Genomic DNA, 15,681 nt, shown 5'->3' on the forward strand with positions numbered 1-15,681 from the left:
ATGACCAAAGTCAATACTCTTTTGATAAACAAGACCTCCCTCCATGGCACTCAACCAAGAGCTGAGGGGGAGCTACCATTTTGTTTTCTAGAGAAACTTTTGGTATTAGATTACCATTTCCGATACCTAATTTACAGAGGCAATATAGATACAATAACTACTGTGTCCCAGACACAGAGAACCACAGATCTAGAAAGAACATTTGAGGAATTTTTCATTATCAAGAAAACACAATCAACTACAAAACAAACTTTCATCCACCCAATGGACATACAAATGGCAATTTTTCACTGTGCAGATGACTTTACAAGACAGTATGTTTTAACCAAACTTTCCATTTGTCAATTTGCTCTCCCACTTCTTGTGCCAAATCCTTATGATTCCTCCATTGAATTTCCTCTTTGGTCTCTCAAGCAAATCAGGAGAAGCTGGAGAGAGGTGACAAAAATAGGATGGGAGAAAAAAATTAAGAATTATAATAACCAGCTGATCAGTTGGCAACCTATACCCATTGTATCTTTCATAAGACTTGGAAATTATGTCTCTACTTCCAAATCACAGATTTTGAATTCACTCCTGAGTAAAGGCAAACATGACCATTTTTTCCACCATCATTCTAGGGAAGACAATAATAGATGTCTATTGACAGAAGGTATGGTGGAAATCTGCTGGTTCTGCCCAGCTGGAAGAGCTGAGGACAGATTTGAAAACTGTATTGCCTTCACCAATCTCCATGGAAATGCTGAAATACACGAGAAGCAAGTTAGGTTTCTGCAAGAGGTATCCTCAATCACTGTCATCCTCTTGTCAACTTCGGATTTTGACAAAACGAACAGTTCCCTTCTACTTAATGTTTGGAATTCACACAAACCTCTCATCTGTTTGTTTGAAAATGTAGAAAATATTATGGATGAGCATTCTGCTCACAAAGTGAGAATTGGGATCAAGAATCTAAATAAGATAGAATTAGCTGATAAAATTACTGCTACAATAACACAGTTGCTGAAGAAGTCAGGATCTCCATACAGTTTGAGCAACTGGGCCGACATTGCTAGGAAGTATGAATTTATTATTGATGAGGATCAAACAAACTGCCAAGAAGCAAGGAAAAAAATAGACATCCTTATGGACATCTTGAGAAAAGTGAAATTATCTGAGATAAAGGAAAAGTTACTACCTCTTCAGGGAGGTCTATGGCATGATTGGTGTAAGAAGGACAAGGAACTCCATCAGCTGAGAGAAAAAGGAAACAGGAGCATTGAAGAATACAAGAATGAGATTGAGGAGGAAAAGCAGAAAATACGCTGTGGACAGTATCACAAAGTTATTAACCTTAGTGACCTGATGAAGTCCCTGCTTGAAGGTCTTCAATCACACCCAGAGACCCACACAGAACTCTACTTTCTGCAGGGGCTGAGTTTGTTAATGGACCAACTAACCACCAGAGAGTTAGAAAAAGCACACCAGAGGCACAGTTCCCTATTGGCTCAGGTGCGAACAGAGAAGCAGAAGCAGTCAAAGAGAGACTCCCTCAGACACTGGGAGGCTGACCTACAAGCTGTTTCCAAAGAGATCAGTGACTCCACTCTGGGAGTTGAGCATCTCCTGAGAGAGGTGGGCCAGATCTATGAGGCTCTGGAAGAAGCTTCCTCCCAAACAAATACACTATTTCTCTCCCTTCCCCAAATGGCTGCTGATCTGATGATATCTGGTGTGCCCATTGAGTTGATGGATGGAGATGCATCTTATGTGCCCCTGAGGTGGGTGGCAGCTGTTTTGGGCAAGGTTTCTGAGAAACTTGGAGATAAACGGGTGTTTGTTCTCTCTGTTCTTGGCCTGCAGAGCTCAGGGAAGTCCACTCTGTTGAATGCAATGTTTGGGCTGCAGTTCAGCTTCAGTGCTGGGAGGTGTACCCGGGGGGCCTACATGCAGCTCGTGAAAGTGGAAGAGATGCTCAGGGAACAGTTGGGCTTTGATTTGGTGCTTGTTGTGGACACAGAAGGACTTCGGGACTCAGAGCTCATTAACAAAGCACAGAATGAGGAAAATGAGTTGGCAACCTTTGTCATTGGGCTCGGAAACTTAACTCTAATCAACATTTTGGGGAAAGATCTATCAGAAATACAAGATATTCTGCAAATAGCCATTCATGCCTTTCTCAGGATGAAACTACTGAATATCTCCCCAAGGTGCCTATTTGTTCATCAGAACATAGAAGAAATTATAGATACAAACCACAGTATGGAAAGACAAAAATGGCTGCAAGAGAGGTTGGATGAAATGACACTTGCTGCAGCCAAACATGAGCAGTGCTCAGATGTATCTCACTTCAGTGACGTCATTAAGTTTGATGTCAAGACCCACATCCATTACTTTGCTCACCTCTGGGAAGGTTCTCCTCCAATGGCCCCTCCTAATCCCTGCTATAGCCACAATGTTCAGGAGCTGAAAAGCAGGATTCTTAAGCATGCCAAGGAAGAATCCAGGGGAAGTATTTTGAAGCTATCAGAGCTTAAAGTCCGGATACAGGATTTATGGAAGGCCTTAGTGAATGAGAATTTCATTTTCAGGTTCAAAAACACCCAGGAGGCCATGGCTATGAATAAACTGGAGACCATGTACAACAGCTGGACCTGGGAACTGAGAAGGCATGTGCTGGACTTGCAGAATCAGCTGACCAACCAGATTCAGAAGGGAGAAGTTCAGGAAATCAAGAGAAACTCAATTGACAATAGAATAGCAGAAAAATATAAAACCATTAAGCAAGAATTTGAAAGGTTTTTTCGAGAAGACAGAGATAGAGATACCTTGGCTCAGTGGAAAGGAAGATTTGAAGATGATTTGAGGAATCTTAAAGAGGAACTTATAGTAGAAACTATGAAAAAATGTGAGGATCTAATTATTGGAAAGAAAATACAAGACCTTTTTAAGGAGCAAAAAGTAAAATTTGAAAAAATCAGAGAGATAGCTGAGTCCCCCAGGGGGAAAGAGCTACATGATAAGGAGCTGCGAGATTTGTTCAATGAGATCTGGTCAGAGAACATCTCCATTCTATTGCCTCCGACACTCCCATCTGCTGAGGGGCCCAACATCGATATTGAGTTAGAGAACATTCTCCTAGAGCATTTTAAACAGCATCCCAATATTGTGAACATAATTAGGTATCGTGATACAAAGAAAACATTTTCTATCAATTATTCTAAACATGTTATTACCTCTCAAAAGTTCCAAGTATATGGACCCTCTGTAGAAGAGTTTGAAAAAGATATCATAAACAAGACCACAGCTCAAATTATGAAATTGGTTAAAGAAATCATACACAAAAGAGAACACCAGAATGAGGGTTATAGTTCTAGTTACTTCCATGAAATTCTGCAAGTGATCCATACTGAGGCTGAGGCTGCATCTCAAGGAGTCAGATTCATACTGACAAACAGATACAAACTAGAACTTGCCTTAGAGCTATTCCGAGAGGCAGCAACCAGTTTTAAAAAGATGTGCATCGCATTCAAGAAAGCAAACAACCCCATCCTATACCAAGAAAGTAAAAGAAATGAGTTTTTTACAAATTTTAAGTTGTCCTACAAAAACTGCCAAAACACTGACTGACTTCCTTTGATGCAAAGAGTTTCTGCTACCTTATGAATTGGAATAAAGACTTAAAAAGCTTGTCATTTCTTCCCCTAGTTTTTCTCTTTCCCTGCTGCATTGCTTTTTGTAATGAGTATTTTTTTTGTCAGCGAGGAAATTAAACCCAACCAAATAAATGTTATAGTTTGCATCTTGCCTGGGAGTATTAGAATTAGTATATGCTTCTGTAAACAAATCTCCAAACTAGTATTTTGCCAAAAGTTTAAAGAAAATAAATAGAAATAACTCAAAACATGTAACTCACTTTTTTTATTAACGAACATCTCAAGTAATACAAAATTATAGAGCAAAGAAAAAGAAAAAGAAAAATATTTAAGAACCAAGTACATATAGGACTTCTTTTCTCCCTCCCTTCCTCGTTCCCTCCTTCCTTCCATGATATATTCCTTCCTTTATTTGCTTAATTACCTATAGAGCCCATCCTATGAGACAGGAATTTTGCTGTGTGTTAGAGATACAGAGCAATATGAGACATGGCTTCTGGGTATTACATAAATGAGCAGAAGAGAGCCTCTTTATTTTGGCCCTCAGTTTATTTTTTCACAGCTGCCTGCAAACCATTAGCTGAAAAGGCCACTAGTGTTAAACTCAAAATTTCACATGGCAATTTATTTTAATATAGATCAAATAAGCACTCTTTTATTCATTTAATGCCTGCCTGCTTTGCACACCTTACTAAACAGACCCCAAATTCTGCTGGCCATACAAAGATAAAATCCACGCCTCAAGAGACCTCAAGCTGTGGCTGCCCTTTGGAGCTCTCTGATTCAGAGTCCACACTGGACTGTTGAGTATATCACCTTGACATGTAAGCCCAGCTCTGACCGCCTAGGAGTTCCCTTGTCCTCTTCCTCTTCTGAGTAGTGGCCCCTTCTGAATGGCCTCTTGCTGGGAGGGACTTCCCCCCAATAAAAGCAAACCTGTCAGTCACCCTAATAAAACTAACGTTCTACTGCCATCTTGTGGTCATGTCTTTTCCTTTGCTCAGCCGTGAAATTTCTCAAATTTCCTAACCTGGAGCACACAGGTTTTATTCAAGGACTGATTGAGAGGGAGAAGTAGATATTATTGACTATAACAAAATATAAGATTTGCTATCAAGGATGATGCTTATAAAGGGGGCTCCAGCTACTTGTGCCTCTTATGTGACTTTATTGTTGGATCACAAGATGACCTGAGGGAAGTTATTGTGAATATCCTTTCTTAGCTCTCCCTAATGTGCCTGAATGATGGTGAAATGGTTAGGACTGTTCATGAGAAAGGAAACAATAACAGTAAAATGTATGGCAAAACCTCAAAACAACTGAGCTATTGGAATTAAAAAATGGGATGTTAAACAAGAAGATAGACGGAGTAACTACTAAAATTGAATGGGCCATTATGAGAGATTACATAGTCTGGTTGGTCCACTAACAGGTCAAACTGTAAAAGGATTGTGATACATTAGCTCAATTTATTCTAGCCCTGAGGAATTTTTAAATAAGGTGATTACATAAAGGGTAAATCTACAATCCCTTCAAAGCCAAAACAAATTTAAATCGTGTATGGTAAATGAGAAGGATTTTGGGTTAGTGGTAGGTCAGGTTCTCTTGGCACAGCCTCCATCAGGGGATTGGAAGTATTTGTATTGGTATGGATATAATGCCCTAGGGGTGATGAAGAAACTTCATTGGGATTTCTGAGTACTACTACATAATGTACTGTTATACCTCAGGCTGATCATGAAAAGTTAAAGGAAAATATGATTCAATTAGGCGGATATCATGATGTAACTCTAGAAAGCTCGTAGATGGAAGTATGCTCTAAGTAGCAATTTATTGCTCTAAGTAGCAATTTATATAAGAAAGTTATATATCATTATTGCCTTACTCCTACCAGAATGAATGTGATGTCTTAATGGAAGACTCTTTCCTTACACAAACTACTGGAGAAAGAGATATTGTGAAAATCTTCTCTTTGTCCCATTCTAATTAGATATGCCAGATGTGAAACTTTTAAATCACCTAAGCTTAGTCAAGGAGTTAATTTAAAACAACATAGGACACTAGGAGAGGGAAAACATGAATTTGAACTCTAAAGATAATGTTATATTCAGGTGACTAACCATCCAAAATTTCCTCCCTTAATAGCTCATTATGGCCTGTAAGAAAAGATGATGAATCCTAGAAACTTAATAAAGTAGAAACCTATGAAGAAAGCATCAGCCATTCCTCATAAACCAGTATTATGAGCCATTCCTCATAAACCAGTATGTGCAACAAGCTAAAGGAGATTGGTATTCTGTGATCAATTTGGCTAATGATTTCTTTTTCATTTCTATTTTGAAAGAAAGTCAAACCAATTTTCATTCATGTGAGATGGACTCCCGTAGACGCTTATTATGCTTCCACAATATTATTTAAATTCCCTGTTTATTGCCTCAACCTAATGAGAAAAGACTAAAATTTGATTCAGTTAAAAGTATTGTCATTCATTACATTGATAATATAATGTCAATATCATAAACTGAAGACTAAACTAACACTCGATTACAAATACTTATTAATCTTATGACCACCAGGGAATGGTTAATTAACACAACTCAAGTACAGGGACCAGGGAAAATGATGAAATTCTCATGCATAACTTGGACCAGGATAACTAAAGATACCTTTCAGACTATAGAAATAAATTATTGTCTTTATCTTTGCCAACTCCAAAATCAAAGCAAGAGCACAGAGTTGATCAAGTTTCGTTTCTGAAGAAATCACGTGAAACTTTTGTTAGTTCCTATTCACATAGTTACCAAAAATAAACTAAATTTGAGTGGAGCTTGGAGCTCCAACAGGCTCTTTAGAGATTCAGTGAGTCATGTCACAATTGGGTCCTTTGCGATGTTACAAGTTGGACCCTTTGGCAAAAGACCAACACTGTCATCCAGTAGCACCTGCTGGAATTTTGGACTAGAAAAATACTAAAGTGTGTTTAAGGTATTTCCCAACTTAAAAGGTCTATTGGCCTGTTATTAAGCTTAAACTGCCTCAGTTATGAAAGAAGAGAAAATATTTTAAGATTAAGATCTGAAATATCCATTATATCCTATGATATGATAGATCATCATTTCAATGGGGAAGGAAATGTATGAAAGAATTCTGTCATTAATGGGTAATGTTATATTCAAGAACATATAACCCTAGGGACTAATGGGAGACCCACTGCATACACAAACAGGAGGCTTCCATGATTTTGGCCCCTGCATTATATCCCCTGGAGAACTTTCTAACTTCAACTGAATAGGCTACTCTCCACGATGTTTTCAGACAATGTCAAACAAGGGGCATAGTTTACAAATGGTAGCTAAATTATAGAGAACCAAATATTCAACCTAAATAATGGCTGCATTGCAAACTGGTTGATGATTTTACTTTGAAGAGGGAAAAAAACATCTGCTCAGTTGGAGGAGAATAATGTTTCATGGCATAAAAAAACTAAATAATAAAAATGATGGTATGGTATGGACAATTCTTAGATATTAACCAATGAACTGTCAATATAGTTCAGAAAATGGGCCAAAAGTGACTTACAGATAAAAGTAGCACTGTGTTATGGAAAATTTTATGCTATGAAAAATTTGAGGGGAAAAATCAAAGTGAGATGTGTCAACTTTCAAAAACTCACTTCCTTAATATTATGTACCCCTTGATATGATATGGCCAATTTCCCCACGATTCAGAACCTCAACTTAAACATCAGAGAAATACAAATTGAGGGAAATTATGTAAAAGACTTAACTAGTACTCTTTGAAACTGTCAAGGTCATGAAAAACAAAGAGAGACTAAGAAACTGTCAGACCAGAGGAAATAATAAAGAGAAATGATAACTAAATTTAATGTTATCCTGGAACAGTAAAAGACATGAGTGGAAAACCTGTGATATTCAAATAAAATCTTGTTCTCAGACTAGCCGCCCCCTCCCTACCCTCCCAGAGCTCGCCCCACCCCCAACTGCCCGGTGCTAGAAGCGATAAAGTAGCAGTGTCAAATCAAAAGGACAGGATATTTGCTGTTCTGAGAACTGTGGACCGCAGAGACAGATTTGCAGCCCAACTAGTTCCCGCAAAGGGGAGGGAGCTGTGGAAGCGGGACCGGCTGTGGTGGTGGTCATCGCCATTGCTCTGGGCCACCTCTCACAACTCACCCCGCCCCTGGCCCCACCTATCAGAGAGGATCCCTGCAGGAGTAAACAGAACTGCTGAAACATACGGGCTCTGCATCGGGTGCAGAAAGAGCTTTGGAACTTCAAAAGCTCTCCGCACCCCCACAGGGACGTGGCACCCTATGACCCAGGTGAACTGTTAACAGAGGAGAGGCCCGTCTCCCAGGGAATCCCCCCATTGTGTGAGAAGCTGGATAAGTGCAGAGAAAACATAGCACTACTGTGTCAGAGAGAAAAAAAAGGCTGCAGTCGGAGAGAAAATAAAACATTCTACCAACAAGTATTGGAAAACAAAAGAAAGACCTCTTCCTATCAACCTTTTACAGAAGCCACTCCTGTAGATGTCTAGGAAGAGAAATAATAAATCAGTAATTGCCGTGAATAACCAAGGCAACAAGACAGATCAGAAAGAAAGTGAAAAGTCTCCAGAAAAGGAACTTAAAGATATGGAAATATGTGACTTAAATGATAGAGAATTCAAGATTACAGTTCTGAAAAACCTCAAAGAGATGAAAGAAAACACAGAAAGGCAATTTAATGAACTCAGAAACACAATCAAAGAACAACATGAGCATTTTACGAAAGAGATTGAAATTTTAAAAAAGAACGAAATGGAATTTCTGGAGATTAAGAACTCAATAGAAGAAATTAAGAATGAAATAACCAGTTTAGGTAGTAGAGTTGACCAGATGGAGGAAAGAATCAGTGACATCGAATATAACAACCTGGAAATTACACAGATGGAAGAAGAAAGAGACTTGAGACTTAAAAGAAATGAAAGAACTCTACAAGAACTTTCTGATTCTATCAGAAAGAGCAATATAAGAATAATGGGATCATTACCTGCTTAATGAAGGGCCACAAGCCACCCACACGGGGGCGGTAGTAGCTCCCTCCGCCAGAGATCTCAGTGAAATCCACGGAGTGATTTTGATTGAAGGCGCAGTTTCAGTATATCCACACAACGGCCCAGCTTAAGAGGCACAAGATTCAACATATCCAGAAGCCAACTCTAGACCAAACCAGAGTACTACCAGGTTTGACCTACAAGTCACACACCCAGAGGGAATTCTCTGAAGGCACAAGAGGCCCATAGAGGCCAAACCTCATTTAAGTGGCCAACCCTCACCCAGCAGAACAACCTGCGGTGGGCAGAGCCAAGTCTCACAACTAGACAGCCTAGGAGTTAAACCCACCTACTCACAAGCAAAAAGCAATTAAAGTTCTTCTTGAACAGGACAATATACTATTGTAGTATATTGTATATACTATTGTACAATATACTATTGTATACGAGCCACCTTTGGAACACATGCAGAGAAGAACGAAGTAGTCCAAGTCAAATATAAAGGACACATACTACATAAGATAACCCAGCAAGAACTAAGAGCTCTAGGGGATCTTCCTAATATATCAAAGCAAACACAGAGAGTCAGTCAGAATGGGGAGACAAAGAAACATGTCCCAAATAAAAGAACAGAAGAAACCTCCACAACTGGAACCAAATGAAGCAGAGGTAACCAACCTTTCAGAGACAGAGTTCAGAACACTGGTGATAAGAATGTTTAAGGAGCTTAGAGAAGACATAAAGAAGGATATAGAAATCATAAAGAACAACCAGTTAGAACTAAAAAAGGATGTAGAAATCTTAATGAACAACCAGCTAGAACTAAAGAACACAATTACCGAAATTAAGAACTCACTTGAAGGAATGACCAGCAGGTTAGATGAAGCAGAGGATCAAATCAGCGACTTAGAAGACAAGTTAGCAGAGATCACCCAAACTGAACAACAGAAAGAAAAAAGAATAAAAAACAATGAAGATGGGTTAAGAGACCTCTGGGATAACATCAAGCGCAACAACATGCGCATCATAGGAATACCAGAAGGCGAAGAGAGGAAGCAAGGGATTGAGAACATATTTGAGGTAATAATGTCCGAAAACTTCCCTAACCTGATGAAGGAAACCAACATACAAGCCCAGGAAGTGCAGAGAGTTCCAACCAGGATAAACCCAAACAGGCCCACACCAAGACACATTATAGTTAAAATGGCAAAGCTTAAAGACAAAGAAAGAATCTTAAAAGCAGCAAGAGAAAGGCAGAAGGTTACGTACAAGGGAACTCCCATAAGGCTATCAAATGACTTTTCTACAGAAACATTGAAGGCCAGGAGGGAGTGGCAGGAGATACTCAAAGTGATGGAACACAAAGGCCTACAACCTAGATTGCTTTATCCAGCAAGGCTATCATTTAAAGTTGATGGAGAGATAAAGAGCTTCCCAGAAAAGAACAAACTGAAAGAATTTATTACAACCAAGCCAGCATTGCAAGAAATACTAAAAGGACTTCTGTAAATAGAAGAAAGATGAAAACAATTTACTACAAATTTAAAAATGGCAATAACTATGTACCTATCAATAATCACTTTAAATGTAAACGGATTAAATGCTCCAATCAAGAGACATAGGGTGGCTGAGTGGATAAGGAAGCAAGACCCTTGTATATGCTGTATACAAGAGACTAATCTCAGATCAAAAGACACACACAGGCTGAAAGTGAAAGGTTGGAGTTAAGATGTTTCATGCAAATGGAAGCGAGAAAAAAGCTGGAGTTGCAATACTTATATCTGACAAAATAGACTTTAAAATGAAGAACATATTAAAAGACAAAGATGGGCACTATATAATAATAAAGGGATCAATCCGACAAGAGGACATAACCCTAGTAAACATCTATGCACCTAACATAGGCGCACCTAAATATATAAAACAGGTACTGATGGACATAAAGACAGAGATCAACAGCAACACTATCATAGTAGGGGACTTCAACACACCTCTGACAACAAGGGACAGGTCCTCCAGACAGAAAATCAATATGGAAACAACAGCCTTAAATGATACTTTGGAGCAGTTGGATTTAATTGATATTTTCAGAGCATTTCACCCCAATGCTGCATCATACACGTTCTTCTCAAGTGCACATGGAACATTTTCCAAGATAGATCATATGTTAGGACACAAAACAAGCCTTGATAAATTTAAGAAAATTGAAATCATACCAATTGTCTTCTCTGACCACAGTGCTATGAAATTAGAAATGAACTACAGGGGGAAAAAACCAGGAAGACAGACCAATTCATGGAAGCTGAATAACATGTTACTAAATAATGAATGGGTCAAGCAGCAGATCAAAGAAGAAATCAAAAGATATCTCGAGACAAATGAGAATGAGAACACGACGACCCAAAATCTATGGGATGCTGTGAAAGCAGTCCTAAGAGGGAAGTTCATAGTACTGCAGGCCTACCTAAAGAAACAAGAAACATCACTAATTAACAGTTTATCTTCACACTTAAGGGATCTGGAAAAAGAACAGCAAAATAAGCCCAAAGGGAGCACAAGGAAGGAGATAATAAGGATCAGAGCAGAAATAAATGAAATAGAAACCAGAAAAACAATACAAAAGATCAATGAATCCAAGAGTTGGTTCTTAGAGAAGATAAACAAAATTGACAAACCTTTAGCCAGACTCATTAAAAAAAGGAGAGAGAGGACCCAAATTAATAAAATCAGAAATGAAAGAGGAGAAGTGACGACACCACAGAAATACAAAAAATGTTAAGAAATTACTATGAGCAACTATATGCCAACAAATTTGACAATCTTGAAGAAATGGACAATTGTCTAGAGGCGCACAACCTTCCAAGGCTAATTCAAGAAGAAACAGAAAGCCTGAACAGTCTGATTACCACCAGGGAAATTGAATCAGTAATCAATAATCTCCCAACAAACAAAAGCCCTGGACCAGATGGCTTTACAGGTGAATTTTTCAAAACGTTCAAAAAAGAATTATCACCTATGCCTGGTCATGGCATTGTACACCAGAGACTGGACATTAATGAATGCCAACTATAATTTTATGTGTATAATGTGATGGCTCGGTGTGAGGTCGGGGTGGTGGTGGATGGGGGGAGGGGGGTTCACGGTGTGAGGGATGTAAAAATAAAATAAAATAAAATAAAACTATAAAAAAATAAAAAAATAAAAAAAATAAAACTTACAACCTTGCTCTAAAAAAAAAAAAAAAAAAAAAAAAAAAAAAAAAAAAGAATTATCACCTATTCTCCTCAAGCTCTTCCAAAAAATCCAGAAGGAAGGAAGACTCCCAAACACTTTTTACGAAGCCACTATCACCCTGATCCCAAAAGCAGACAAAGACACCACAAAAAAAGAAAACTACAGGCCGATATCTCTAATGAACATAGATGCAAAAATTCTCAACAAAATATTAGCAAACAGAATTCAGCAATACATTAAAAAGATCATACACCATGATCAAGTGGGATTCATCCCTGGTATGCAGCGGTGGTTCAACATCCGCAAATCAATTAATGTGATACACCATATTAACAAAACGAAAAATAAAAATCACATGATCATATCAATAGATACAGAAAAAGCATTTGATAAAATACAGCAACCTTTTATGATAAAAACCCTTAAGAAAGTGGGAATAGAGGGATCATATCTTAACATAATAAAGGCCATATATGACAAATCCACATCTAACATCATACTCAATGGGGAAAAGCTAAAACCATTCCCCCTAAGATCAGGAACAAGACAAGGTTGCCCACTTTCTCCACTTCTATTCAACATAGTGCTGGAAGTTCTAGCCACAGCAATCAGACAAGAGAAAGAAATAAAAGGCATCCAAATTGGTAAGGAGGAAGTAAAATTATCACTATATGCAGATGATATGATACTATATATAGAGAACCCTAAAGACTCCACCAAGAAACTATTAGAACTGATAGATGAATTTAGTAAAGTAGCAGGATATGAAATTAATATTCGGAAATCAGTTGCATTTGTATATACCAATGATAAAATATCAGAAGGAGAAATTAAAAAAACAATTCCATTTACAATTGCTCCAAAGACTATAAAATATCTGGGAATAAATCTAACCAAAGATGTAAAAGATCTGTACTCAGAAAATTATACGACACTGAAGAAAGAAATGAAAGAAGACGTAAATAGATGGAAACACATTCCATGTTCATGGATAGGAAGAATTAATATAGTTAAAATGTCCATACTGCCTAAGGCAATATACATATTCAACGCAATTCCTATCAAACTACCAACGACGTTTTTCACAGAAATAGAACATATAATCCTGAAATTTATATGGGACCATAAAAGACCCCGGATAGCCTCAGCAATCTTGAGAAATGAAGTACTTTTTAAAATGATAGTTCCTGAGCAATAAGCTAGACACCTCCTGACAGAATCTCTGTGAGTGGGACTGAAATCCACATTTTTCAGATGTCCTCAGGTGGCAATGATATAAAATAAAGACTGAGGACAAACACTTAGAAAAATTAACTCATATTTGAACTCCAAATTGGCTTAAAACCAAGTCTAGTTCAATCAGACAGAGGAGTGAGGACATTACAGTACTTAACACCTCCATTAATTGGCTGCAATGTTGCGTTTCTTGAATAGGTGCCTGCTGCTTTTAATCTATCTCCATAACTCGGCATTCAAATAGAGCAAAACTGTATGATAGACCAGGAGCAGAAAAACATTGTCTAAATCTTCCCAGCATCCCAAAGTATGGGCAAGTAACGTACCTCCAGGATAAAGTCCTCTTCATCAGGCAAGAACAATAAAGTTCACAAGAACTAAGGGACATTTGTGGCTTCTACTACTTCCTACTACCACCCGTGTCTCTACTTCTTCCTCATTTACACAACCCCAACACCTGCTCTGAGGCACACAAAGCTATGAAGAATGGCTTGTGGCCTTTGAAAACTATCAGAACAAGTGCCTGATGTAACAGCTCTTCAATATACACACTACTTTATATGTATTTTTTTAGAGAATAAGTCAGTGAAAAGAGAAACTAGGTATTGAACAAGGATGTAATTCTGTATTAGTAGGTTTTTACTGGAACTGACAAAGTTGACTTTTTAAGTGGCTGCAAAGGATTTCTTCCCAGACTCTCCAACTAGCCAGAGAAGATGGGACCCTGGTACATTCCATAACTGTAAAGGTAACTTCCTCATGAAGGAAAATACGAGTGTCTTCTGGAACCACCTACACCTAGTAAAGGCTTGTTTTAATCTTCAGCAGAGATCACCTTAGTAAACTCCATAACTACGAGGGACTCTGTCTTTAGCAAGCACTAAATATGTGAATGAATTGCCAATATTATACTTACTCTAGTCAGTGTAAAATCTTACTTGTTCCATTTTGCTTGATCTAAAGTGGTCTCCATTATGGTACAAGGTGATGCTCCCAAATCATTATTGGATCATCTTGTTCCTTGGGAACATATCAAAGGTCTGCCAGCTCCCTTCAGAGGTTTTGAAGAATGTCTTCTGACCCATCACACTTTTACACAGTGCCCTGCAGAGCTTATTCGTGCAGAGTGCAGAGTGAGAAGAACCTAATAATATAATGGGACCCACATTGACTCCCCAGTTCCCAGTGCCAGAATAATATTGGTCCAAATATGAACCACAATGTCTAGCGGAGGCAATTATCATTGAAGTCTACTCTCCTTCCTACATGGCTTTGTCTCTGCCCTTAAAGTGACAGCTCTGAGAACTCTAGCTCAATAGGCTTAGTCCTAAGTCTTAAAAGGAAAAAGCAGGTACAGCTTGTCCTAACCTTTTGGTTCCTTCCTAACCTATTGGGTTGTAAATAGCTGTGGGAATGCAAAAGCAGAAGAGGCCTTCCTCGGGTCAAAACCTTCTACATCTAGAGGAAAGAGTCTCCTCATTTTGAGACAATAAGAAAAAAAACAGCTTGTTAAAACATTAGCAAAAAAGAGACACAACATCTCCCTTAATTTTCAGTCTATGGCAAAATGAAAATTTATTCTCTATGTTGTAGCAATTCTCATGGCTAATATTTCTTATTGAGTCATGGCAGGAGTACCAGGAGATGGGAAGAGACCTATGAAAGTTAACCTACAGGACCATCTCTGTCTGCAGCTGTGGTATGTAGTTTCAAGTTAAAGTTCAAAGGGAAAAAAAGGCATAGCCTTAATTCAGGCCCTTCTGTCTTGATCATTTCTTTCACTCCCAATGTAATCTTCCCAATGTTTATCATAATTTGATATATGGTAATCCAAAATCATGTATTTATGCTCCCTTCAGTGGCTGGTATGCCATTTCCCTTTCAATCTTCATGGTCTCAGGGAGATTGGATAGAGTCCCTCTATCTTGGGAGCTTCTGTTTTTCTTCAGTTTCCACTCCCAGTCCTATAGGATTCTCTGGTTCTCAGACCTTATCCTATTAAAGTAGCTTTTGTCTCCTTTGTGTTCCAGCTACACTTGCCAGTTTCCTGGTACTTTGGTTCCTAGACCAATCTTAACCAAAAATAATCTCAGTAAATTTGCCTGTACCACCATGAGAGAGAGAGAGGCACCAAATGAATTCCATGTCCTGAATAGCCCAGCTCCAATTTCTGAGCCACCTAAAACCCAAGTCCCTTCTAGCAACTAAATACTGAATTAGGAGTGATAAAGGATATATTGAAGGTTATATGTAATATCAGATGACAGCCATACCTACATGTTTTGATGGGCTACACCCCTTATTTTGTTAAGTTTATATCTAAGTATTTCTCTTTTGGTGCTAATGTAAATGGTATTGTGTTTTTAATATCAAATTACAAGTGCTTATTGCTAGTATAAAGAAAAACAGTGTTTGTTTGTGTTTTTATTTTCCTATGTTAACCCTTATACCCTGCAAACTCGCTGTACCTTTATATCCTGCAAACTTGCTATATTTACTTGTTATTTCCATGAATTTT

General features: G+C 38.2%; 1 protein-coding gene across 1 annotated transcript in view; it reads left to right on the plus strand.

The window, feature by feature from the left end:
• The window catches only part of LOC308503395 (interferon-induced very large GTPase 1-like), a gene marked incomplete at both ends in the record, with an annotated part of 24,479 nt that continues 8,798 nt past the window's right edge, over window positions 1-15,681 (plus strand). The window contains 2 exon segments of the mRNA XM_081062701.1: window positions 1-780; window positions 1,492-2,777. Of these exon segments, the coding sequence (XP_080918827.1) occupies window positions 1-780; window positions 1,492-2,777 (2,066 nt within the window).

The sequence above is a fragment of the Rhinolophus hipposideros genome (assembly GCF_964194185.1).
Source record: "Rhinolophus hipposideros genome assembly, chromosome: 10".
NCBI lineage: Eukaryota > Metazoa > Chordata > Mammalia > Chiroptera > Rhinolophidae > Rhinolophus > Rhinolophus hipposideros.